Here is a 26,781-nt window from a genome sequence, read left to right on the forward strand (position 1 = left end):
GTGTTTATACATGTGTGTATGAGGCTCATGTGTATTGTATGTACTGTGTATGTGTGTGCATGTGTGTGCATGTGTATGTAAATGAAGGCAGGTGCTGTTTTCCACCCACCAGGAAAAGCAATCTGCAGTGTTTCAGGCAGGTGAAGTACTCTGATGTTCTATTTAAAAGCCAGGGTCACTTTTCTCATCTCCGCTGCAAATTAGAGACGTGACCTTACCTCTCTACATCGCTTCAACACTTTCTCTCCCCTTCATGTCAGAATAGCGCAGCGAGAGACACACGGTGTGAACGCCAAATATACACAAACAGTACGCACCCTTTGTGTTATGGTGCTGCACCAAAACAATATTACTTAACCTCGAAAGCACTGTAATCAAACAAAGGTGAGTCCTGGGTTTGGGGTACGGATGGCGATCGCAACGAAGCTCACCTTCATTAAACTAAGAATCACCTCATCAAAACAGTGTTAATGTTCACTCATCTCTCGTGGGTTTTCAGGTGTGTTCACGTTTTCACGTTGTATTCTTGCATGCTATTTTTAATAATAACGATGCACTTACTGGCAGACCACGGTAAAGTTGATAAAGGGTCAGCCAAATTCTGAAGAAAAACATTTTCTCTCTTACCTCTAGTGTTATTTGCCATGTAGGTTGTATATAAAGTGCAATTGTTCACCTCGATTGTATTTGGGTGAAAATTTCACATCAGGTAAAACCAAAACTATCTACATGGGTAAATACTAGAAGTAAGTGAAAAATATGAGCTGACCCAGTTTAGAGTGAGAGAATTAATGAACTGAGTACAGTGCATTTTTTTTTTATTAAAGTTGATGCATTTTGTTAAAGCTTTTTAGCAGAGTTTCATGAGCAGGACTTTCGTTCTCGTATTCTGCATCCCCTCTCCTTCCTACTCTCCGTAGTGTTCTGAGGAGGGTCTGTCATGACCCAGCTGCTATGGCGGATCATCAAAGCTTCCCAGCAACACAGCAACAAACCAAAGAAGTACAAAAGTCTATGCTTCACTCACAATCTTTAATGAATTAATCATTTAAACGTTGTTGGTGTTGCTAGTGAATTATTAGATTTACACTTTGCACAGTATCTGCAGCACACATTAATTATCTGTCTAATAAGGAAATAAGTCATTGAGAACCAAATGAAAAATGACATCAGGAAATTCCTTTTTATATTTCTTAAGATATCTAGAGAAAATCTACAAAGTTGGAGCTGATGGTGTTTTAATGCACTCTCTGGCAGCCATATTGCAGTCCACGGCTTTATAAACTGTCTTTGCACTGCTGAATAATTTATGTTGTTTTTGGCTCGAGATGAATCACTTCTCTACTGGTAATCTTACAGATTTAGTGTTTAGACAGTGTAACCCTGTTGACTTTGGCACGTTTGGCAAACTCATCTAATGTGCGCAGCAGTTAACATATCTCCGACTTTCATTACCTTTTATTTCTCTGCTAAATTAACCTCATGGTTAATTAGCCACAAAATCAAATGCAACTGAGGCCAAATGAGATGACTCTTTTAAAACTTCAACTTTTTGTCTGTCACTAAAACCCACAATGAGAAACAACTTTACACAACCTGCTAATTAATCTATCTGCATGCATATAATAACAGTCCTCAAAGATGCTACCATTGCTGCTACCTTCACCAGGAGGTTTCTGACTCAGCTGCAAAGCCTTTATTGCGGTGATGTTGTGCACTACGTTGTCATGAATACAGATCAATGCTTCTCTGATGATTGCTGACACCTGTAGTTTGATCAGCAGCACATGTTGTTTGGCTGCCGACAGATGGGAGAGTAATGTCAGGGAAAAAAAACCCCAACTGGTCGGTTATCAGGCCTTACCAGGTGAGGGTGGCTGGATCTTGACCTGCTTCCTGCTGTCCCCTCCAGCTATGCTACTGCTGCTGCTGCTGCTGTCTGCCGGCGGCTCTTCTCCCCTCTCCATCTTGCACTCATAGGCGAACAGATACTGGATGTACTGCTTCTTGAGTGAGCTGGCGGAGCTGCTGGATGTACCCACGTTCAGGTTGGTGGACAGCTCGCGCCACTTCTTGTTCTTGTTTACCTGAGCGGTGAAGGATGGGGGGGGTGGATGACAAGACATTAATGAGTCAAATAAGGATCGCTGATTACACTGAGACTGTAGGGTGAAGCTCATGTCCTCTCTATATATAGCAGTGCATCCCAGTAGTATCAGCCACATACTTGTCATTTTGCCTGGAGTATGGTAGACCACAGCCTGCTAAATTTAATCAAAATAATCCATTCCATGGCTGGGCACTTAATGTTTTTGTACTTACTGTAACCACAGAGTTGTGGGTCACTTTTGAGTATTGTATTTCATTCACATGTTTTTAATCTAACAAAAAAAATGTACTACATTATGTGGCCAAAAATAAGTGGACAAGCCTCAACCTCACACTTTTAATCTGGGGCTGTTTGTAACATTTTGGGCTACATGAGTACTTATAATACAACATAAAATAATAAATTAACCAACAGTGAACTTCCAATTTTGTGGATTTGGAAGGGTTGTTCCTGTTTCAAAATGTCAGTGTCTCTGGGCATTAAACAAGGTCTATGAACAAATGATTTTCCAGACTTTGGGGTTAGTGTGAAGGAACTGGACTAGTCTGCACAGAGCACTGACCTCAACCGTGATACACCCAACTGAACTGTAAAAGTAAGCTGGGCTTTATTGCCCAACATTGGTTGCTGAACTCACTCATGCTATTGTAGCTAAATGGGACCAATTCACTGCAAACTGCAAAAGAATAGTGGAGGCTGTTACAGCAGCAATGTCCACATACTTTCGGTTACATACTGCTTACCATTTCCTAGTATCTCTAGGTTTCTTGCTACCATTAGTATGTAAAGCTTTATATGTCATACATTTTTATCACATGTGATTGAACACATGGAGTTTTCTCAGTGCTTTGGTATTGCGACATTTTCAGGAATATGGGATCTCCAAGAATGATTTCATGTATCTCATTCTCTTGAGTACATCTCTCAACATTTACAAGCCCACCATATGCCACGCTGCTTCAGTGCACTTTGCTGGAGAATATTAAATAGCTGATATACATGGGCAGAATAATATGAGTCTACTGTATATGGATGTTCTGCTCTGAACACTTTTTGAACAGTGTAATCTGTCTGTCATCTCTAACATTACCGCAGCATATCAACATCAAGCGAGCGTCTTCCCTATACGTTACCATGGCGAGGCCTCCTATTTCCCGAACAGCTATGTAGAGCTTCCAGAGGTCCAGCGGCTTCTTGCCCACAGCGGGAAGCTGGGAAACAGGTGTGCCCCTCTCCTCCATGAAGGTCAGGTATCGCTCCACCCAGCCCCGCCTCTCTGGCTCCACACCCATCTCAAACAGCCGTGTGATTCGCTCCCCGCTGAGGGAGGAGGAGTTAGGGTTGGCTTTCTAGCGAGTGATGAAGAGAAAAAAGACGTTATGGTAATGGGAATGGAAATTAAAAATGTGACCTTTTATACACCACGTTGCTGTTAATACTCATTTTTCATTATATGGATAAATGGTATATTGCTGTATATATGGTAGTACAATTTAACTTCTGCTTCTCATTTATGTTATACTGGACGTGTTCATAAATACTAATTTTGGAATACAAAAACTGTATATACTATATATTCTATGACATAAAGTCTATTCTACAGTTTATTTTTCTTTGATATATCCTATTACTGTATTCTGCTAAACAACCCGCTCTCCCCATGGGGATCATTAAAGTTTCATCCTATATTTACACGTTCTGAAGTAGGCCCTTGGTTGAATGATCAAGCAAAAATAAACACTTCTTTAAAGCATTTTGTTCAGTGTGCAGCCTGTGTTTACTTCGAAGTTCGTTTAGAGCACATTCATATCCTGCAAGTTCAAATTGGTAGGCAAAGTTTAATCCCACAGTCATATCTGGCTTCGGTCCAGGCTTGACTACACATGATCAAGTAATTACAGAATAATCCTTCGGTCACACATGAATCAGTCAAAAGAACTGACATTATTGTGAATAAAGGGAACACAAGGTTACTTGGTTTAGTCTCTGTCTATTTGTAAATAATGTTTGAGTTTCTAGTTCTTACGGGACTGGATGGGGTCTTAAGAGGCCAGGGTGGGCTGCTGATGCTGTCGCTGTCGTCTCCGTGGTAGGAGGACAGGCTGGCTGGGCTGGGTGAGAGGGGGGAGGGTACTGGCAGGGCACCGCCTGGCGTAGCTGGCTGGGACACACACTGCTGGGAGCCACTGCTGCTGTTATTGTTGCTGTAGCCATCCTGTAGCTGATGAGAAGAGAGGGGAGAAGAGGACACGGGACCTTTAATTTTCCTTGAATAAAAGCATCCATCACCGTTGGGTTTTTTTCACCCAGCATAATGGTGTATGTTAATACTGTCCACACAACAGCAGTGAGGTCAGAGCAATACAGACACAATAAATCAATGTGTGTGTGTGTGTGTTTGTTTTATGCCCACAGTGAGATCCAGAGGTGGAAAGCACATTAAGTACTGCACTTAAGTACAATTTTGAAGTACTTCACTCCACTTGAGTACTTTCATTTTGAGTTTAGAGGGATATATTGTACTTTTTACTCCATTACATGTATTTAACCACTATGATTACTAATTACTTTTTTATTTTTATCAGGGCACATTTTACTGCTAAAACTTCTGCACATATTACAGATGTATTATATACTTAATTATTATATACTATTATATATTTATTATATACTTATAAGTATATTATTATATATTATAAGTATATCATTAAGATATACTTGAAGTACAAACAGCAAAAGTGCCCAATGCCCAGTTTAAGAATGATTCATGTCCTAGTCATATTATTACTACTTACTACTTACTGCAGGGTAGCTTGATATATAACAATGCATCATTAAGTATTTGCTGATCATATGTTGTATTGATAACCTATAACTAAAACTGTTAAATACATGTATTGAAGAAATAAGTACAACATTCCCCTGTTAGTAGTAGTTTAAAGTGCCATAAAATTGAATTTCTTAAGTAAAGTTATGCATTAGCATAGTACTTGTACTCCACCACTGAAACAGCCCTATGGCCGAAGTACCGTACGGTGTGTGTTAAAGATTTTCCACGTCTTACTCTCACTGTGCACATACATAAATGCATGTGCTTGCATGCAGATAAGTATGCGTTACTCCGTGGCTATATATGTGTAAATGTGTGAATCTTTATACAAGCTCCAATTTGTGTAAATCGCTCCGTGTTTGCTCGGATCAGTGTATGTGTATGTGTGTGCGTATGTATGTGTGTGTGTGTGTGTGTGTGAAAAAGACTGCAAAAGAGGGAACAACAGCTTGACAAGTGCTTCTGGTCTGTGTACAGAATGCTCATGTCAGCAAAACCTTATCTTTCTCCCTCTCTCTTTTCCTGTCTTTCCCTCTCTCCTTCTGTCTCTCTCTTTCTCTCTCTCTCTCTTTCGGCAGACAGATCATCTCTTTTGGGAGCACTGGGGGTCTTTCTGGCTGCTCTGACTGCCTTAAATAATTCAAAAGGCCCTACTACCGTAATCAGCAAAAGAAAAGACAGGGATTTGGAGGGAAAAGACGTGTAGTGGATGTGATGGAGGCGTGTGAGTGTGTTTCTCCACGTTTGTGTGTATTGTATGCGAGTGTGTGCGTGTGTGTGTGTGTGTGGGAGAGGGGTTGTTAAGCAAAAACAAGGGGAGGGGGTAGAAAAGAGCAAAGAGCAGAGTTCTGTTGTTGCTGAGCTGAGCCAAGTCGAGCTGCAATTGTAGGGCAAAATGAGAAGTCAGCATTGTGTGTGTGTGTGTGTGTGTGTGTTTGTGTATGTGGAGGCACTGAGGAAGTAGTGTTTAAGAGGATGATGGTGTATATGTGTGACTGACTGGAAAGGCCGGTGTGTGGCTTCTTGTCTCTGTTAAATCAAATAAATATAAAACGAAAATAAAATACGCGTTTTGTGTATGTGTGTTTGTGTATGTGTGCGCGCACTGTATTTCTGTGTTGTGTTTCAATGTGGGTAATGCAGATGCCGAGCCCTTTCTTTCTCTCTGTGTGTCTCTCTCTTTTTCACAGCTCGGGCTGCCAAAACATCAGCGAGAGGAGAGAGTGCTGGGGGCAAAAACAAAGTGCGGAAAACATTAGGAATGGTAAATGTTAAACAAATCATTAAATATGGCGAGAAGACAACAGAGAAACAGCCCACTGTGCTGAGGCAGCATATGCTGATCCGATCTGGTTGGCTTCATTAGAGGAGCAACATCAAAAAAAACAAAAACATGAGAGGGCGAGAGGGAATTGCAAAGAAAGATGGAAGAGGAAAAAGGTCAAGGAGGCACCTTTGGTTTGTGAGGCTCGTTGGCAGGGCCGCTGTCGTCTTTTACATCCGTTTTCGGCTTCCCATCTGGACTCATCATCCCGTCTCCTGACATTCCCATGGCTCCTTCACCAAGAAAGAGGAAACATTTACTAAAGAATGTTGAAATCTGAGCAAACAAAAAATGCTGAAAAGAATAAGAAACATTTAATAAGAGAAGTTTTTTATTTATTTTCTCAGCTGAACTGACGCTGAACTTTTCACCGCGGTAGAATGACGAGGTAGACTTGGTATGTTTAGGTATTATAATTCAGCATGTTTTAACTCCCTTAAATGAGTGATGCCTTCTCTGTGTCTGCTCAAAGCAGCTGAATAACGTTTGCATAATGTCACAGACAGAGTCAGACAATGTAAAAATGGTTTTAACATCTTTCCCCAGTTTAAATATGTTTTTTTTTTCTTTCTGTGTTCTCAAGGCCGCTCTGAAGCTTGTCCAGCCATTCATCTCAAAGGGAAGAAGGTATGAAAAAAAAGACTGCTGCTTAAGGAAGACGTACTGTAGAAAGAAGATGAGATAAGAGTCGGCTAAATACGAGCCAGTGTGCTCTTTCAACCTTGCCAGCTGCAAACCCTCAGTTTGGGAGAAATCATCCATGTTCTCACATATTCAAAGTGGTGACAGAATAGGAAGGTAAGCGTTCAAGACATGTTGGCTGACAAGACTTGTGTCTGTTTTCAAAGACATGTGTGTATCTTCATGAGAGCTCTAATTGAAGTAGAGTTAAAATCCTTAAAGACTACTTTTCATAGTGCCGGCTGCATATTTCTTATTAGTAGAAAGAAGCGGTCCTTGAATACAAGGCTCCCCTCTTTCTTCTTCCCTCGTGTGCTGTGCAACGGTGGGAAAACTAATGGCTTTTTTTTTTTTACAGTGCCCAGAGGCAAACCAGATGAGTTTTGAGGAACCTTGGCGCTCTAATTCGTTTGAAGTTTTCCAAATGTCACGCATCCTGATATTTGGTTTTGAATAAAAGGTGCCTTTCATTTTGGAAGCCACAGTGCTCTCCGAGGTGTGTTTACAACAATGCAGCGAGGTGAAGGGCTGAAAGAAGAAGGGGATGCACCACATTAATCTTTGCTCACTGGAGGGCCAGCTCTACAGGAAAGGTAAGAGCGCAGAGAAAGTAAGGTGTCTCAGAGAACTATCTTGATTTCTTTAGCCTTTGCTATCTTTTGCCCCCCCCCTTAGTCCTTCTCTCTCTGCCACAGAATGGGAGCAATCCTGAGTGCTCCTCCTGTACATTTAACATAAACACATAGGTTAATCATGAGTGGCTCCGTATAGTGTAGTGGAGTAACCCGGCGGGCTGTGATTTCTTAATCAACAGGTTTTATAGACTACATTGCACTGCGAGATAAAGCTGGTGGAGATGGGGTCATAACTTCATTTTAAACCTTTGTATATCTGTTGATAGAGGGCTGTAGGAGGCTGACAGCCTGTGTTAATGGTCTTGGCTGTGAAGGGAAACTAAGATAATTTACACGTTATCTCCCTTGTCAGATATGTGTTTTCCAGCATTCTGGGTGGTTTAAATGCCGACATTTGTATTGCTTATGTCAGCACTTGCTCTCACTGTATGCATCTTCCAAAGTATTCACACCCTAAGATAATAAAGACCATTACATTAACCTAGCTATTGTACCTGAAGGTGCCATATTGTAGGCTGGACCTTGTGCGTTGCCCATGGCTGAACTGTTGTTTCCGGTTGGCTGGCTGTAGGGGACAGTGGTAGCCATGGTGCTCGCCTGGCTGATGCCAGGGCCTTGATAGCTCCCCTGCCTACCACAGAAAGAGGAGAGAGATGTTAAGGGAATTGGAAGAGATGAATCTTTAGATTCACGATGTAATGACAGGCTGTGGAGAGATAAGTGGGTCACGGTGAAAGCTGCACAAGAACAGAAGTCACAAAATCGTACAAAGATGATATTTGGCAGTCTGTCACTGCCATACTCTTTCATTGTTGTAGTAAAAACCACGCAGCACGGAATCTCAAAGTCACAATAAAAAAGCACAGCACACAACATATTCCTGATCAAACAAACAGCTCTTCCAAAAGATTGAAGATGAGTACGCAGCATCAGAAAGGAAAAACTCTTCTATCCTCTCTTCTCTACTACAAATCCCCCTGCCGCCGCCGCCACCACCCCCCTCTCCCCCTTCTCTCCCCTCTTCCTCCCTCTCCCACAAGTCATAATTTAACTAATTAAGGTGTGCTTTTGGAGAGGATCATGTTATTTGTTGCCATGGTGACAGCAGAAATCAATCCTGCTCAAACCCCCCCCACCCCCCCCCTCTCAGGCGGCTCATCACATGGTGTTGCAAGTGACATCAGAGGGGCTTATCTGCAACCTGCTGAATGTTAGCCATCCATGTGTGTGTGTGTGTGTGTTTGTGATTGAAGGCAGTGTCTATCATTGCATGCCAGGCAGGCCAAAGCCAATGACATGGGGGCTGAAAGGGAACACCATGTTTGGAACAATTTGGTCTATCTCCTGCTGACTCAAGATTATCTCCTGGACAACCATATAAAAGAAGATTGGGAGAAAGGTGGGGGGGGCAGATGGAGAGAAAAAACATGTGATGTGAGAGAGAGAAGCCTAGAAGATTATAGGAAAATGAGAGGAAAGGTGGAAGAAAGAGTGAGCATGCAGGATGAAACAAAATCCCGCATGCAAGAAGAAGATGACAGGAAGTGGAGAGGTGAGAAGGGGGCGGAGAACAGAGGAAGTCAAATGATTGTAAAGGTGAAGAGTAAAGGAAGAAAGGACAGAAGGGAAGCAGGAAGGAAGGAAGACATCAGAAGGACAACAAGGAGGAGTATTTGGCCCAAAATGCAACAGTGTTTTATGTGGACGAAAAGAGAAAATGCTAACCGGATTTATGTCAGTCATTTCCCTCCTAACTGGCATCTTTCTCTATTTCACACACACTCACGCAGACACATAGTGTAATACCTCATGTTGGAACCGATACACATAGCCTAAGAGGAGGGATTGGCTTGGTAAACCTCCCCATAATCTCATCTCACAGATGTAATTAGTCATAGAGCACGGCTGATGATACATATGTAATCCCTCTATGGGGGCCGAGGTGCACTGGGGAGCTCCACGGCAAAGAAACAAGCTCACACCAAATCCACGCTTATCTGTCCCCATTTCCCTATAATGGGGGAAATATAGACTCCTTCGTTTGCTGCCTACGTGTGCCCTAAAAAAGCTTTGTGTGAGTCAAGACACAGAAATACATTTACCTTTTGATTGTCACACCTTCCCTCTCAAGTCGAAATTTATTTTGCACGCAGACTCCCACAAAAGAGAGCGCTGATAAGCCAGCGAGGAAAAATAAGTTTAGAGATGCCAAATACCCGCAAACCTCATTTATCCATACTGTAAAAACCTCACCCACCTTAAGCAATATAAGTAGAAGCTCTCATGTGTATGGTAAAATATCCAAATCAACAACAACAACAACAACAACAGTGGTTGGAGATTTTCGGCTGTGGCGCTCTCCCATTATGACTAATTCATGTCATAAAAAAGCCCATTAGAAAGCACTTGATGGAGGCATTGCACAGCGTTTAATCACACTTAATATATGCATGTGCCGCTATCGGGGGAAAAAAAAAAAAGGCACAGCGCATCCATCTTGCTCTTGGGCACCTTTGTGCCAGGGAAGAAAAAAAAAACATCCTGTTGCGGCAGAGAGAGAGAGAGAAAGAAAGAGAAAGAGTGAAGGAAGAGAGAAAATAGTGAAGGATGGGAGAGAGGAAGAAAAGAAGAAGGGTGGAGGAAGGTGGATGGAAAGAGAGAAAGAGGGAAGGAAATTAAGGCAGGAAGAAACCAGAGTAGTATGTGTATGGGTCCCTGGTGGACCGATGGGGGGCGTATTCTCAGCTCAGGGCCCCAGAGCTGGAGGTAATCGCTGTTCCATGAGACTGAGCTGAGGGAACACACACACACACACACACACACACACACACACACACACATCTACTGTATCCTAACACCATAAGGCCGGTGCACTCTCAGTTTGTTGTCAAGGAGTGGCCTGAGGAGAGAAACAGTGAAAGTCTGCCTTTTCTTCTTTTCTTTCTGTTTCTTCTGTTCTTCTTCTTCTGTTTTTTTAAGTAGTAGTAGTTTAGTGTTAAGAGTTTTGACATTATAGATGGATGAAAATTCAGCTTTGGTGTTCAATCTTTGGTTTGGCCTTTCCAGACATGAACAGAAAAGCTATCATCATTGTTGTTTTCTTTATTCAAGTCACTTCAAAGTGATTTCTTCTATTGTTTTTTCTATTCATTCTATCTAAATGCTTTTAGACACACACGCACACACACACAGGGCCATCTCTCTCCTTTTGCTATTCAGTCCACATGTGTGAAGGGCATCAGAGAAGGCCACTTTCACACCATGGGCAGAGTATGTGTGTGTGTGTCAGTGTGTGTTTGAGCGTGTCCTTGTGCTTATGCACGGGGTGGGCGCTGTTGCCAAGGGGATGCCATGGTTACAAGGTGCCAGCCAACCAGCTGACGGTGTCTCTCTAGAAGTGGCAGCGCCTTTGTCCTTCATTCGTGGTGACAGGCCGCGCTGATGCCTCCCAGCGCTGCTAACTGGACGAGACAGCAGAAGCGTTGGGACCGCACTGAGTGTGTGATGGCTGAGCGTGCCTCCCTATCGATCTCTCTGCTTTGTGTGTGTGTGTGTGTGTGTGTAAGAGTGTGCAGAAGAAAGTGAGAGAAAAAGGAGCCAGAGAGAGGCTGCTGGATGGAAGGATGGAGTGGATCGGCTGGAGGCCATGAATTATATATGGACCCAATCTGTTCTTAGGGCAGCTTGGGCTCATAGCTCCTCCAAACTCCTGACTCAACTCACCACACACACACACGCAAACAAAGACAGAGTCACAGAGGAGAGGCCAGAATACCCCCCCGCCTCCCAACAAAAAATAAAAGGACAGCTTTTAACATATTAAATCCAGAGAAAAGCTACTCTTCCCTTCTCCCTCCCCTCTTTTCTAAACATCAAACAGCTCAGGATGGATGGAGGAGAAGCCATTTGTTTTGCCCATCTAATGAAAGCAGAGAGCTCCGCAGCACTGCCAAGACTGCGAGCGACAAAGCGCCACAGGCAGCATCCCTCGTTCTTGACATTCAAGCGCTGCTCTTATTTATTTAGCAAATTTACTTACTAAGGAGGTCAGAAATGAATTATTTGGCGAGGATTTGCCTGGGAGCACTCTCCTCTCCTCTTTTCTTCCCTCTTCCAACATTTTTCTGCCTTCAATTTCCCTTTGATTTACGGCTCTTTTTCTTTTTACTTAGCTTTGCTCTTCTTCTACTAAATGCTTATTTTTTTCGAAAGAGCCCGTTCCTATAGCTCCAGGAACTTTTTGTGGAGTGTCGCCGGAAGCGTTGGAAAGTCATTTGAAAAGCCAATTTTGTCCTCAGAAGCTGCTGCCAAGAAAAGCTTATACCTTTTAATACTTTCTGTTCTCTTCTCTTTTCCAAAAAAAAAAAAAAATCCACAACATCAATCTACAGCCCCTAAAAATTTTGTACAGCACCTTTCTTCCAAACAAACTTGTACCTCCTCCACACTGACGGGTTTGACATCGTCCGTGTTATTTGAACATAACATGTCAAACTTTTTACACAGCAATTCATCATACTGACAACTGGCAGCTTGGTACGCCTAAAAAAGTCAACTTCTCACGAAACTGATGCTATTTTTCAGAAAATAATATGATTCTAAGATTGACCACCATTTATTTTTGACACTAGGTGACAGTGACATTTACATTTTACTTTCTCAAAGCGTGTTGCAGGAACTGCAACAGCAGGATAAACTTTAATTTCAATTCACAGATTACAAAAGTTATGATTAGCAAGAATCTGTGTGACTCTGACATTAAAATAAAAGCCACATTTCTCTTTCACTTTGACACATTTAACTTTTAGTAGAGTAGATTCTTTTTTTTTTTTTATGTTACCCAAACTCTCTCAGCCGTCACTGTTTCCTCTCAACCACCAATCAAACTGATTAACGCTTAAAAGCAGGACATTTGTTTCTGATTTCATTCAGCCGGTGGAGAAAAAAAAAAACAGACTCTGAGGGGGCTCAAGGGAAAAAAAAAAACACTCACGCCACACTTTATGAAGATTTAATCACGACCCTTGCCTGCAGCCATGGGATACCAGAAGTGGCCCTCCTCTGTTCATTTGGCATTCTTTTCACTTAGCATAATAAAGCTGGAGTGTGTACACTGGTGTGTGATGGTGTGTGTGAGCCAGAGGAGGATGGAGATGGAGGATAGAGATGTGGAAATATAGAGGGATTATTAGTGGGGATGCAGTGAAGGGATATGTTCGAGAAAATGAGGAAAAGAAGAAGAGACGAGCCAATGACATCACTGTTAACTTGGCCCTGATTTGGAAGGTCGGGAGCGGGTGGCTGTGGCAGCTCACTCGGGGTTGATGCATCAAAGAGCGAGACTAGACATGAGCTACGACTAACAACTTGTTTCTCAGACAGAGACGAACTAGGTCTGAATGTTTCAGAATATTGCGCTGAGATCTGGAGAGCAAACGGGGTACTGGAGCCTTTAACTGCAGGTTTTCGGAGGCCAATTTTCTCCTGATCTCCCTCAGATGTTCTAAAGTGGGATCTGAGGAAGAAAAACATAACAAGGCTGTGCTGGAGACAGCGGAGAACAAAAAGCAAATTGGGAGGAAGAAAGACTGAGGGAGATAAAACAGTCTGGGTAGGATAACAGAGCTGCACAGAGACGGAGAGGGCGATACAGTTGGGAGAGTTGGTAAAAAGAGTGAAACAGGTGGGAGGAGAGACTACAGAGGCAGACGGCGAGGGATGAAAGAAGGAGAATGAGTGATAGCAGACAAGAACAACTCTGAGGGTGAGACAGGCAACACAGAAACTGGAGTATTCTGCAAAAATGCCCATTGTGACAAAAGATTTAGGCTCTTCATTTAACTTTCTGCCAAGATTTGTAGTAAAAGAAACTTGTTATTATCAGTAAAACAAATATATTTTGAAAAAAAAGGCAGAATTATGGCAAATTATTAGAATTTGTGAAGACTGATCTGCTTTGAAAGCAAATAGTTTTTTTCGATTTTCAGAACCTGCTAGATAATCTGAATCTTTTGTTGTTCTAAACTTTCAGCATCTGTACAATTTTTCCTCCAGTGCAGTGAAAGTGATGCTTTGTTTTGAATAAGCACAGGGGCAATTTGGAAGTTAGCATGCACAGCAGCAGACGCCGTAGCTCAATGGAGAATGATAAAAAGAAAACCAAAAGAAAAAGACGTCGTTGCAGTTTCGAATGTGAACTGTAGTGAAAAAAAAAAAAAAGGCTGTTTATGCCAAAAATAGTGGGAAAACACCTGGCAAAGACAATAGATGCTTTCACAGACAACAGAGAATCAAAATAGATCACTGTTAAGATCGGAGAAATAGGTGAAGACGTGGACGCACTTTTTAGATGGATATGTAAACAAACAGAGTAAGAGAGAGAGAGAGAGAGTCTTCTCCTCCAGCAGCACCGCAGTGAGCGACACCTCTCTGGTGTCTTGCTGAATGTGAGGAGAGACTGACAGGCTGTCTGATTGGTCCCAGCAGCGAGGATCATGTCATGCCACTTCTTATTGACAGCCCAGCCATCTCTTAATGGCTTGGCCAGCATTTACATCGCAGTGTGTGTGCGTGTGTGTGTGTGTGTGTTGGGTTGTCCTGATGCACATTAATCACAGCACGCTGACACACACACACAAAATGCCAAGGCAGCGCACACAACGAGTGTGTCCATGCATAATACTGTATGTGCTCACTAGAGTGGCTAAGACAAGCTGATGATAATGATAATGACTACAGTGATGATGATGAAGGTGATGATGGCAATTTCGATGACTCACAGGGGGCTGGTGAGAAACATCATCATAATCACATGACACACAAACACATTGTTATATGTTTAAAAAGCACACACACACACACACACACACACACACACGTGTTATGAGGGTGGCGGACCTACCTATGGTGCTGTGAATGTGAGGGTGGCAGGATGGGTGGATGGTGAGGTCGGGATGGAGGTGAAGGTGGTGGACAGGTAGAAGCGGATTGGGGTGTGTGCCAGTGGGTGGAGGTAGGTTGGGGCGGATGCATCTGGGCGGGGGACCTTGCATACGGAGGCCGCCTGCAAATCGGCGTCAACAGACTCCCGACAGAAAGACAAACTTCGTCTGAATGTCATCACTGACTCACTCATTCAGTCTGACTAATGCATCATCAGAAACGGGAATGAACATTTACAAATGTTAATCTGCCACTGCAGCCCGCTCCCATGATGCCTTGTTAGGCAAAACCTAAACTGATTTGGAGGACGTGGAGAAATTTGGCCTTCCTCTCAGAAGACGGCCATGTTTTTACAAGTTCCCCCGGCAGAGTTCAACAAAAGTTTACTGCCCACGCAATCCCGCAACAGCCCCGGTCTCCAACACTACAAACACTTATGCATTCAAAGCTCCAACCAACCCTGATGATAAAATAATATCCCTTAACTCATATACCGTTATAGCATCAAAGTGGTTTGTATTTGTGTTAAGGTGCTCGGCGTCACCTCTGTCTCTGGTGCTTTCACAGTTAAACCTGTGGTTTGCTTTTTCTTCTTTTTATGTTTTGACAGCGCAGTGTTCAACTCATAGAGTCTTCTCGCAATCCAATATCTCCCTTTCTGCAACAAATGGCACTCGGTGTATAGTGCCAGCTATCAAAATGTCAGGCACTTTATGAGATGTGGGAAAATAGGGATAGTTCCGCAAATGGCTCATAGAAGTGTGGAAACCCCTGAGAATGAACTCTTGCCTGTGCATCTGAAAAGACTTTTCAGCACACCTCCCCACAGACGACCCTGCAGAGAGAGTGATGTAAGATAGAGATGCTTGCTGGTCCCTAATTTTAGCATACCACTATTTCTGGGTGAAGCAAAAATGGTCCCAGTCCCAAAAAAAGAGAGTTTGGGCCATTTATGTTGGAGCGGAGCTGTAATACCTTTTTAGATCACGCTTCTTTCTTTTGTCAAGATCAATTTTAGCTGCAGTGAATGAAGATTCTTATATACACACATTCACTGTGTGTGGGTCTGATATATATATAGATATATATATAGATATATATATATAGATATATATAGATATTATTAAATACAAAACAGAAAAATGTGTTAATCTCTAAAAAAATACAAGATGATGTGCTCTTACCTGTTGTGTGTCGAGTTAGCAGACCCTGGCATGGCAGCTGCTGCTGCCTCCTGGGCCTTGCGGTTAGAGCTACCTAAAGAAGGAGGGCCCATCCCAGGCCCAGCTGACTGAGGCATGCTAGGAGAGCTGGGAGCCATGGGCGGATACACTCTGTTCTGACTGCCCGGGCCATGGCCACGTCCTACAGGTATGGGCTGGCCAGGCCCCTGGCCATGCATGGGGCTGCTAGCGTTCATTCCCAGACTGTTGGTCATGCCAGGACCGCAGCCGCTGTAGCTAGTACTGCCAGTCCCACCGTAGCTGGAAGGCCGAGGATAGTTACCTGGAAGACAAGAGAACATGTGAATGAGCCAACAATTATTGAAAATGTATTACACAATGTCACTCAGAAAGGTTAAACATGGATTGTTGTCACTTGAGACATTTAACTTCCCACTTGAATTTGATAGATTGCTCGCAGGAATGACACAAAATGGCTGCTGTGAAATACTGTAGTTGCAGATGGGTGCTATGAATCACTTTATTTGAGCGAATAGAGTGTTTATCAAGTGCTTGTCAGTCGATACCCTTACACCTGCAACATTGACACATACAACTATTTCATCCATCAAGAAAATTATCCTGTGACAGGGTTAGGATTATGAGGAATATAAACTGCAAAAATAAATTCATAACCTCTATAACCTCCTCTGGGGGTTGTAAAAAACTACATGGGGTGTCGTGTGGTGACATTTCTCCCAGCTGCAGGTTACCGGATGGCCCTAGGAACAATTGCCAAGCTTAAGGCTGACTTTGTGAAACACTTGAGAGGAGCTCTAATCTGCAGTAAATGCTTAGTTGCTGCCCTTGAGTGCCACATTGGCCGCAATGCCAGAAGCTTTCCTAAGGCACACTTAAACCCCTCCATTTTGGCTTTAAAAGCTCAGCTCGACTCCAACACCAGCTGCAATGAGAGCTGAAATAGAATCAAGACATACATTTGGGCACACTGAAACGTCTACTGTACATGTATGTGCACACTTTCCCACACACACACACACACACACACACACACACACACACACACACACACACACACACACACACACACACACACACACACACACACACACACACACACACACACACACACACACAGCACATCACATTGTATTCCCTCTGCAGGCGCTGGGCCTTTTCCACTGTGATGTTCCCTCCCTGGGACAAATCCCCTGCAAAATAGAAATGGAAGATGTGGCATCCTCCATTGTGAAGGGGGCTATTTATTTTGATTTGATTAAGGGTGCTTTAGTTGGGCCTCACTGCTTAATCCTCTGAGAATATGTCTGGAAAAGGGGATCAAGTCCTTTTAAAACCTGAAGGCTTTTCCGCACGCTCAAACGAGGGAAAGTTGAATGACAATATTCCACACGGGGGGAAAAAAAAAACATCTCCGAAAATGGAAATGGCTTCTCAGTGTCCTCGAGCTGCTTCACTGAAGACACTTTCCACATGACATAAGCCTGCAAGTCCAACAGAGGGAGAGAGTGGGAGGAAGCAGCGGAGGGTGCGGGCAGAAAGAGAGGAAGGCAGAGAGAGAAAGGTAGGGGGGGGAAATAACTCCTGCCCCCCTCTCCCAACCCCCGAGATAGGATTTATATTGAATCAAAATAAAAGTCTTTCCCATAAAAGTCAGCAGCTCCGGTTGAATTTGTCCAGAAATTGTGATGAAATCTACTGTGGGAGATGGGAAAAGAAGAAGCGGATTATTTCTGGAGAGGCTTTGGTGAGTCGGTGAGCTGAGTACAGCTGACACCTGTCAAGGGTTTTGGGGCTATAATAGGGAAGCGTTCAGGAAGAAAGGATGTCTGCTAACGAACACAGGAGGATATGTATGGTGTACAGTACGAGCGTGTATATGTGTGTGTGTATGTGTGTGTCCATCCGCTTGTCTCTGAGTGCATATATAATGCTTCTCAGACCTTGCAACCAGTGAAACACACATTTCCATGTTTCTTCCACTCATAAGCGACGGCCTACAATGCTGTGGAAAATCCTGGGAACGGTGCCCTGCAGCTTCCTTCCTCTCATCTTGGGTTGGACGGTTTTGCTGCAGATGAACAAGGCCGCAGTCAGCGACCTCTCTCAGCCTTCTTTGGACAGCTGTTGAGCCCCATGTCATGGCTGCCTGCCATACATTCTCAATAGCATGGGCGGACACTTTGTGGTTTTTGGCCCTTGTGACAGACTAAGGCTCCAGCACACCTCCCGGGGAGTTGTTTATATCACACAGTCCCATTTGGACAATCTGTATTTTTTTTTCCATTTTGGTGGTCGAGCCAAAAAGCCCCAAAAGTGGGAGTGAGTGTCTGGAAGTTTCCATGCTGCAAATTTACTGTTCTTGTGAGATGCTAAGCCAAATCTAACTGAAGAGGTTTGTGCTGAAAAAATGTGTCATTAAGTCGACATGCTGCATCAAGAGAACGTATCAGTCTTGATGTACTACCATTCAAAATGTTCTAGTTGTGGGCTATGTTTGTCTCGGCTGACAAAGGAAAGATAGAGTAGCTGTGGGACTGGGTTAATGCTAAGCTTTCCTATGAGAGTCTTGCTCTGTCCTGACAAGAATGATTCACTTCCTGAAGGATTGGTGCTGTGCCAGAGCGCTTCTTCAAGGACAGATAGCGTACTAACCCACTTTTTAAAATGACTGAGTGCTCATCCCTGAAATTCTAGGTGTTTTTCATAAGTAGTCATTCATGCCTTCTAAGGCTTTGAAAGTGCCACTCCGATTACGTTAGACGAAGAAGCTAAGCTGGATCACGGCAGAGGCAAAGACAAAATACAGATAACTGCAGAATATTTGCATTATATTTAAATTACTATTACAAGAAACACAAATTAACATAAATGGACACAATCAATAGTATTACTGTTGGCAAATTAAGTGGGGAAAACCCCAGAAAAAGCCAATGTGGATGTCTCGAGACCTCATTGAGTCATTGGAAACATGGCCATATTATGTCATAAAAAGTACATGATCTTGTATAGAAATCAATACAAGTTCAGTGTCCCTCCCCTATTTCTGTTACAAATACACAACGTTATCTTGTGCCTGTTAGCATTAACATACACTGTACGCAGAAGTGTGTCATCTGCTTCACCTACTTTGCATGCTACTCATACAACCCTGGAAACCAATCAAGGAGGGACGAGAGGAAAAGAGGACAAGGAGGATGTCATTTCTTATTTGTCCCTTCTTGTGTCCTTGTGGCTGAGTTTTGGTTTCCTGCCTGCTTCTCTGGCACTTGGTGCCTTTGGGGAGTCTTGGTGGTATTTATAGCACGATGGAGGGGAGGAGAAGGAGAAGGAGAGCTCGTGGTGCTTCGTTCACAATTACATGGAAATTCCCTGCACGGTCACGCATTCGGCGGACGCTATATCCTGCGCTGGATTTAATCCCTGCAGTCCCGCGGGAGAGCTGGAGTGTGACCGAGCAGATTAACGTCTACTGCTTCCTCAGCAGACTGGACCATCCAATGCTAACAGCCGAGGCAGTCATTCTCCCGGCCACGGTGAAGTATGGTATGATGGTGCACCAACGAGCCCTCCGGATCTATGAACTCCATCAATAAAGAGTAGAACACAGATTACATGGCTGCATGCTTGAGCTGCCAAGGACAGGAGCAAGGCAGAATGTTCATGTCCACATGTGGCTGAACACAAATAAAAGAAATGAATAACAGCATTTTTATCTCTTGCTTTTTTTGTGTGGATGTGGTTGAAGGAGGATGCTTTTCAGTTAAGGAGGTGGGCAAGAAAGAAGTGATGTAGTGTGTTGACAAGAACGAGACAACCTGGTACTGATTTGATTTCATTTTACTCAGGAATTACATTTTCTAAACCTCCATATGGGTCTTATAATACACTAGCTCCTTTATTTTTCCGTCCTGATGCAACTTAATGAGTCATTCAGTTTAACTAAGTTTAACATTCTTTAACTGAAAACCTAATTTGAACTGTTTATAATACAGTTTCATCTGCAAGTATTTTGAAATAAGGTTACTTGACAACTGTTGATAAAGTCATGTCTGATTTCTTAACTTGCTTTATACAGTTTTAATACAGTATTAGACTGCAGTTGACATGTATGACTTGCTGGGATGGATAGATTTTTTTTGCAGCGTCTTCTTTTGCCAGAGGCCCCCACATCCTCTCCTAGCCACCTCAGCACCTTCCCCGGCAGGGTGTCTGAGCCTAAGCAGGGCTAGGGTGTGCCTTGGGGCTGCCGAGCTCCACACACTGTCAATTTCCTCCAAGAAACTCCACTCCCTCCCCCAGGCGCTGGCTTTTTTGGCTGAATTACACCGTGGCTCCAGCAAGGCACCAAGGCTTAAAAGTGCTGTCTGAAGCATGGTCATTACCAGCGGAGTGCTTAACCCCCACGAGGGGGGGAATGGGGGGGTGTGGTGTGGTGTGGTGGAGGAAGCTATGCGATGGGTGGGAAAGAGAGCAGGGCTGAGACAGACTCCAAATCTCTTTCCTGTAATGGCCTGATATCCTCCTCCTCCTCCGTCTGTCTGTGTGTCCACTGTTCTCAACATGCTGGCTCTGTACTATGTCCAAATGCATGTCTTGAAAACAGCTGTTGGAGTCATTTGAGTCCTGAGGAGAGCTTGATATCAACACACAGTGTGAGATCAGTTTAACTTTGGATAAATAGGGCTCTCAACGGACAGCCATAAACATTTAGCAGCTTAAATATTTTTTGGAAATACTGGGAAAGTCCACTCAGCGTAAGAGCTCTCATTTAGCCTGTGAAAAAAACAGCAGAAGTGGGAAAGCTTTGGCAATGCTTGACTTTACATCAGTCTGGAAAAAAAAAACAACCTTTGGTTACAGTCTAGGAAACAGACGTATCTAATCAAAGATCTCTGGAAATAACTACTAAATATTTTAGTACTGTTTGTAGAGGGGCCATATCCTCTTGCAGTCTCATGTATCATCGTAACTGCATGTTGGATGGAGCTTATGTAGTTGATTACACAAGCTGCACTACAGTCGTCATTGCCCCTGATAAAAGACAACACCAAATTGTTTTCATGCTCTTTGGTGAGCAACTAACTTTGTTGGTATATGTGGCAAGCATGACTGCTGAAGAAAAGGGCATGAAGGCCTGAGAATTGGTTTCTCTCAGCATCGGCAGACAGGCCAAGAAAAACAGCAGAGCAGAGTTCAGAAACTTGGGAGTGCGTTTCTATGTTGGCTAATGGCTGGCTAATTTGTTAGTGCGCTAGGGAGAGGGAAGTGAAGCAGATGGAGCTGTCATTAAGAACAATGACCAGCAGCTGTCTGCCCTGTTCACCCTACACAGCCCCTGACGGGCCCCGGCTATATCCTGGATTTCATATGAGTGGTTTCCAGTATTGAATGTGAGAAAATTCCTCCAGTTATAAGTTTAACTGAACCATTTTTTTTTTTTACATTAATGTAAGATTGTGTTGGGAGAATTCAAACAAAACCTTCTCGTTCATTTCAGTGAGATCATTGCGTTGGCAAAGTGCAGGTGAAGAGGGCTTCTCTAAGAAGCACTGGGTGGTCTGCCAAAAAAACATTTAAACTTGTGTATGTATGTATACTGAATATATGTATGATGAAGATAGTGGGCCTGAACTATTCTTTCTGTTTCTGAAGGGAACATCTCTCCTGTCATCCCTGTGAGATTTCACGCTCATCTGCCTCCAGAGCTTCTTCCAGGCTAGTCCGCCTCGCTGTCGCTCTCTGCTTACTTTATTTCTTTTTTTTCCCTCTCTGCTTACTGGGCTGTCAGCCCAGCCAAAGTCACATTAAGAGATAAGAGTGGGTGGAGAAGGGAGACCAAATACCAAATGCATTAGGGCTATTAATCAACATTAACAAATGTGAGAGAGAGGCCACAATTTTGGGAAAACACACGCACGAACGGGCGCATTTGTCAAGGTGACACATTAAAACACACATTTACCAAAAAAATACCATAATGTTTCGTCTGGTGTGTCGCCAAAGGCAGAAAATGAAGTACAACAGCAGATGTCAACGTTTGTTGGATGGCTGGGAGTTGTACGTTGGAGAAAACAAGCGAGCGAAGAATGCTTAATTATAGAGAGTGATCCAAACTTCTTTTTTTCTTCCCCCAATTTTCCTGGAATCTGTGATTTGTTTTGTTTTTTTCCAATTTTTTTTTTATTAGTATTATGAAAAGCTTGGATAGATGGTTGCTGTGACTGATTTTCCAAATGTCTCATCAATCAGGCATATATTCTCTGAGCCAAAAACTACTGCTTGATCACATTGGGGATTTTAAACTAATAGTTTTCAAATTAGTTAACAATAACTGGAACAACTGCAGTGACAGCTTGAATTATCAGAGAGGTTAGCTGTCAGTTAGCTGGAGATTTTATGTGCACTAGCTACATATATTGAAAAGTGAAGTAATATAGTTCTAATTCATCATTTTTTAAAAACTGAGTACACTAAATATCTTACTAATCTGAAGGAAATTTAACTAATATCCTCAATTATATGATGTTTGAGTATGGAAAGGTGAATGTTAAACTATGAAAAACAGCACTTTATTGTCGTCTAATGACTTTACGACACTTCAGAGCTTTTCTGCGAAGCTAACAACAAGGTCGAATATCATCATTCACTGGATAAACCTCACGACGTGTCATTCTGCCGTTTCAGTCTGGAGCTACCTCATAATCTTATCATGAGGAGGGCCAAAAGGGTTCGTCCGGGGTTCAAGTGTCTCATGAATATTCTGAGAGTCGCACTTGCACAAAGCATTGGTTTTAATGCCCACAGTGAGTCCCACCACACAGGATGAGAGAAGACTGTATCTGTGTGTACATGGGAATTGTAAAAAGAAGTAGATAGAGAGATAGAATGATGGTTTTGTCTTTCTATTCCTCATTAGCAAACTCTCTTTGAAACCAATGACACTTATGTCAAGGCCCAGTGTGACTGTGAAATGGAGGCCAACAGTCATCAGAAAAGACAAATGTGGCTTTCGCGTTTGAGGCCATACTCCTCTATAACCCCTCTGAATGAATGATACACACAGTATTCATCACACCGATAAGTCAGAAATTAGAAGTTGTTCAACAGATCTGATGTCAGGTAAAAGTCAGTGTAGTAAATCAACACAGGACCTGTTAGCGGTTTTCATAATTGGTAATTCATCGTAAAGTTTGAAAGGAGTCATAGCTTGTCGGAAATCAAATTTTTTCAACCTCTCTACCTACATCTCGAATCCTAACATTGTTTATAAGATTGACATGGTTTATTTGGTTTGTTTCAATGAGCCTCTCTCCAAGGATTCAATTTCACACCGACCCAGAAGTCATGACACCCATCTGCCTTGTTCATTTTGTCAAAATTGTGATGGTACATATTTGTTGACATCCTTTTATTTTGACAACATAAATGAAAAACTAATGACAACCTGAGTTTGTCCGAGATCATAGAAGCTATGTCATTGTTGATTGATTCAATAACTTGTATGTAATTCCCTTTTAGAACTAAATTAATGTCAGTAAGTTATAGCTTAAAGTTCTTTGTAGATTCAAGAAACGTTAGTGATTATCTTGGATTGATCTGTTAGCATATTGTTAGATTTAACCAAGCTTACAGTACACACATTATGATTTCTTAGGACTCATGAATAGATTCAACCTGATTCCTTTTTAATTTTCGCTTCATGTTAAGTGAATAAATGTGATGTTCGCCAGATAATCTACAGTACTGAATACTACTGAGTGAAACATGATACCGGATTTAGCAGAAGACCTCTTTAATAGATAAAAAGGTACTAAACATTATCAGTGACTGATGGCCATTAATAACTAAGAATAAGACTCAAAATCCACGTTGCATTTCTGCTTAAATAATATAATGAAATTTGGGATGGACTGACTCTGGTCAATTTACATACCTAGACTCCTACATGAGCCTTTCTGTCTTCATTGCTGTATTCATTAGGTACTCTAAGCTAACACACATAATATTGCACATTATCAATATGATACACAGCTAAATCTATTATTATTAAAATGACTGTATGATAAAGTGTTAAGGCCTGGTCACAGCTAAAAATGTCAGCGTGTATGTCAGTGGAATCAATTCATTTCAATGGAATCACATAGATTAGTGACTTTGTTAACAGTGTGGAATAAATCCACATAAGATTCTTGCATAGAGTTCAACCTTGGTGAACTTTGACACACAAATTTGCACCTCTGATCAATACCAAGGCATCTAACAGTACTGACCTTTAAGAGAATGGACAGCCATGGAGTCCAAAATTGAGGAAATGATCATACCTTAATAGCTGTCCACAATGAATCACAGACAGGAGACAGTTGATGGTACAAGTACGGCTTTGGAATAAACTCCAAACTTATTTTCTTTTTTAGCAAACTTGCTAAGTGACAGTTAGTGAGCACTTAAAAAGCTCATTTACTCAGAGAGCTTTTTTTTCCTCCTCAATAAAACTCTTCACTGAATAAAATGATGCACAATGCTGAGAACAAAATACCAGGGGTGAGTAAATGGCACATCGAGAAAGCAGAGGGAAGCTTGTCAGTGCACACACAACCATGTTGGTGGCCAGTTTACTTATTAGACCTGTGAGTAGTCACTATGTTACAAAGCCTTAATGAATTTTGCTGTGCCCGGACCTTTAATAAGAAACTAATGAAAACAAGTTTTAATGTGTGTTAGTAAAGTAATATTTGTTATAATTCCCATTTAGGTTCCAACCTTGGTGTCCATACTGTGATCCTTGAGGTCCGTAAGGGCCTGAAGGGCCGCTCTGGGTGTAGGGACCCATCCCAGGATACAGTGGGCCCCCAGGTGAGGGGTGGGGTGACATAGGGGGTCCGGACTGAGGCGAAGCAAACTGAGAGCTAGCCTGGTTCCTCGGCATGTTGGACATGAGCCCTGAAACACACACATAAACATAAAAAGCATTATCACTAACACTAAAACCAAAAGAGCTCTTTAGGAGTGAATGTACCTGCTCAGTGAAATCAAATATTAACCGAAGGATAAGCGAAGGTGGGCATGATCATTGTCTAGTTAAAAAAAAAAAAAGGGATATCCATTCAATTTGCTTGTGTAAAGAGACTCGAGACCCTTCTTTTGGATGAAAGCCCTAATCTTTTACCGAGGCTTTGGCTCCTGTTACTCGTAGATACACATCAGTGGGTAACACAACATTGAGTGGGTATTAGACAAAACATGCACAAAAAAGGACAGGCTGACATGTAAAAGGAACCCTGAGAACAAATAAACACACACAGAGAACATTTAGTGAACTCTATCAGTGGCAAAAGCACAGGTCTTAAAGACGAAGGTATATCTGCAAAAGCTCAGTGTGTGTCTGTCTTTGTGTGTGTGTGTGTGTGTGTGCGTATGAAAGAATAAGTACAATTGAGTAAAAGAACGTGTGCTGCACTCTCCACAGAATAAGCCAGTGATTTGACCATGACTACTATGTTATTCTAAGCCGTTCTGTCAATAGATGTGTCAAAGCCTCTCAGGCCCGGACTCGCCTCCACCATTCAAATTGACATTTGGAGCGATCCTCGCTTGGGCTTCGCTCTTTCAAGCTGCCCCGTTCGTTTTTAAAACCCACAGAAAGGTCTCCCAATCCACCACGAATGGAGAAAGGTCGCTGGATAGCCATTGAGGGAAAAAGAGTGGGTGTGTGGGCGTGTGTGTGTGTGTGTTGGGAAGTGGGGGGGGGTTGAGTATTTTAGATTAGGTGTAAATGGATTGGGCTTGCTCGACCGTAAACTTTGATAGCTATCCGCTTTGTTGAATGAGCATGCACAGGCCGACTCTTTAGTGAGTTTGGGGTTTAGGGAAACGACGGAGTTGGAAAGTGCAAGCTGACACTTGTATAATTCCTTGTTTCTGCTAAGAGAGCAAGAGAAAATGTGAAGAGTGAGGAGGGAGATAAAAGTTTTAAAATGCGACGTGTGTATTTCACTATATGCTCGCGTGCACATACATGTGTGTATGTATTTGTGTTTCCGAGTGTGTGGGGGGAGATAACGGAGAAAGAGAGCAATAAATGCTCTATATGTGTGTGTGTGTGTGTTTTTGTGTGCGAGAAAGAGACAGAGGCCAAGACAGGGAGAGAGAGAGAGAGAGTGTGGGAGGGAAAGACAGAGCAACAGAGGGAAAGAGCGATTGGGGCCTGAAAGTGCTTAGGCTGCGAGTGCTAGGTTTAAGGAGCGAGGACATTATTGTAATGTTTTGCTTCCATTAGGGTAAGGGGATTCTGGAGAGGAGGAGAAAAAAATTACAGTGTGTAATATCGCACTTTAAATTGCCTGGAAAATGGATGAGGAGAGGAACATTGTGCAGACAGTGCTAAAAGCAAATAACACATTCAAGGATTTCTCTCTCTCGCTCTCTCTGCTTCGTTCCCTCTCAACACACACACACACATAAACCTTTCTCTTTTTCTGGCAAAGTGAAGGTAGCTCTCAGCCGGACAACAACAACAGGCAGCCGGCGAAGCACGCGAGAGACAGTGGGGAGAGGGGAAAAAAAAAAGAAAAAGGGACATTCAGCGGATTTATGGAAATGAGGAGTGGAGAGAGGCTCTTAGGGAGGAAGGCACTTGAGCAAAGTGGGACGTGTGTGTTGGGGAGAGACGGGACAGGGAGGGGATGGGAGGGTTTTTTAATCCCAGCTATGAAAACAGAGAAAACAACATCCGGCCCTGTTAACCGGCGCTGTGTTTTCCTGGACTGGGCTGGGGAGGGCTCGAGGTTTACAGGCATTAGACAGCAGTATTAAATCTCTGGCTTGATTTCATCATGTTGGGAAATAACCTTTTACAGTCCCTCACTCTCTCCCTCTGTCTTCATCCATCCACTCCCTCCGTCTCTCTCTTGATGCTAACTGCTCTTCGGTGGGTGATAGAGAGGGAGCGTCACAGTCATTCCATTAAGGTTACACTCCAGGCTTTCAGGATTTTTTTGCAATGTTGTGTGGATGCAGTTTTTTTTTTGTTTTTTAAATGAGCAATTCTGCTGTTT

The 26,781-nt window shown here is 42.8% G+C and overlaps 1 protein-coding gene across 1 annotated transcript in view; it reads right to left on the reverse strand.

Annotated features, from left to right (window-relative positions):
• The window catches only part of LOC104924657 (AT-rich interactive domain-containing protein 1B), a 168,763-nt gene that overhangs the window by 13,055 nt on the left and 128,927 nt on the right, over positions 1 to 26,781 (reverse strand). Inside the window, 7 exon segments of the mRNA XM_027274594.1 lie at positions 1,865 to 2,087; positions 3,244 to 3,459; positions 4,137 to 4,331; positions 6,394 to 6,497; positions 8,075 to 8,211; positions 15,707 to 16,028; positions 24,488 to 24,667. Of these exon segments, the coding sequence (XP_027130395.1) occupies positions 1,865 to 2,087; positions 3,244 to 3,459; positions 4,137 to 4,331; positions 6,394 to 6,497; positions 8,075 to 8,211; positions 15,707 to 16,028; positions 24,488 to 24,667 (1,377 nt within the window).

This window comes from Larimichthys crocea, chromosome XXIV (genome assembly GCF_000972845.2).
Source record: "Larimichthys crocea isolate SSNF chromosome XXIV, L_crocea_2.0, whole genome shotgun sequence".
NCBI classification, from domain to species: Eukaryota; Metazoa; Chordata; class Actinopteri; family Sciaenidae; genus Larimichthys; species Larimichthys crocea.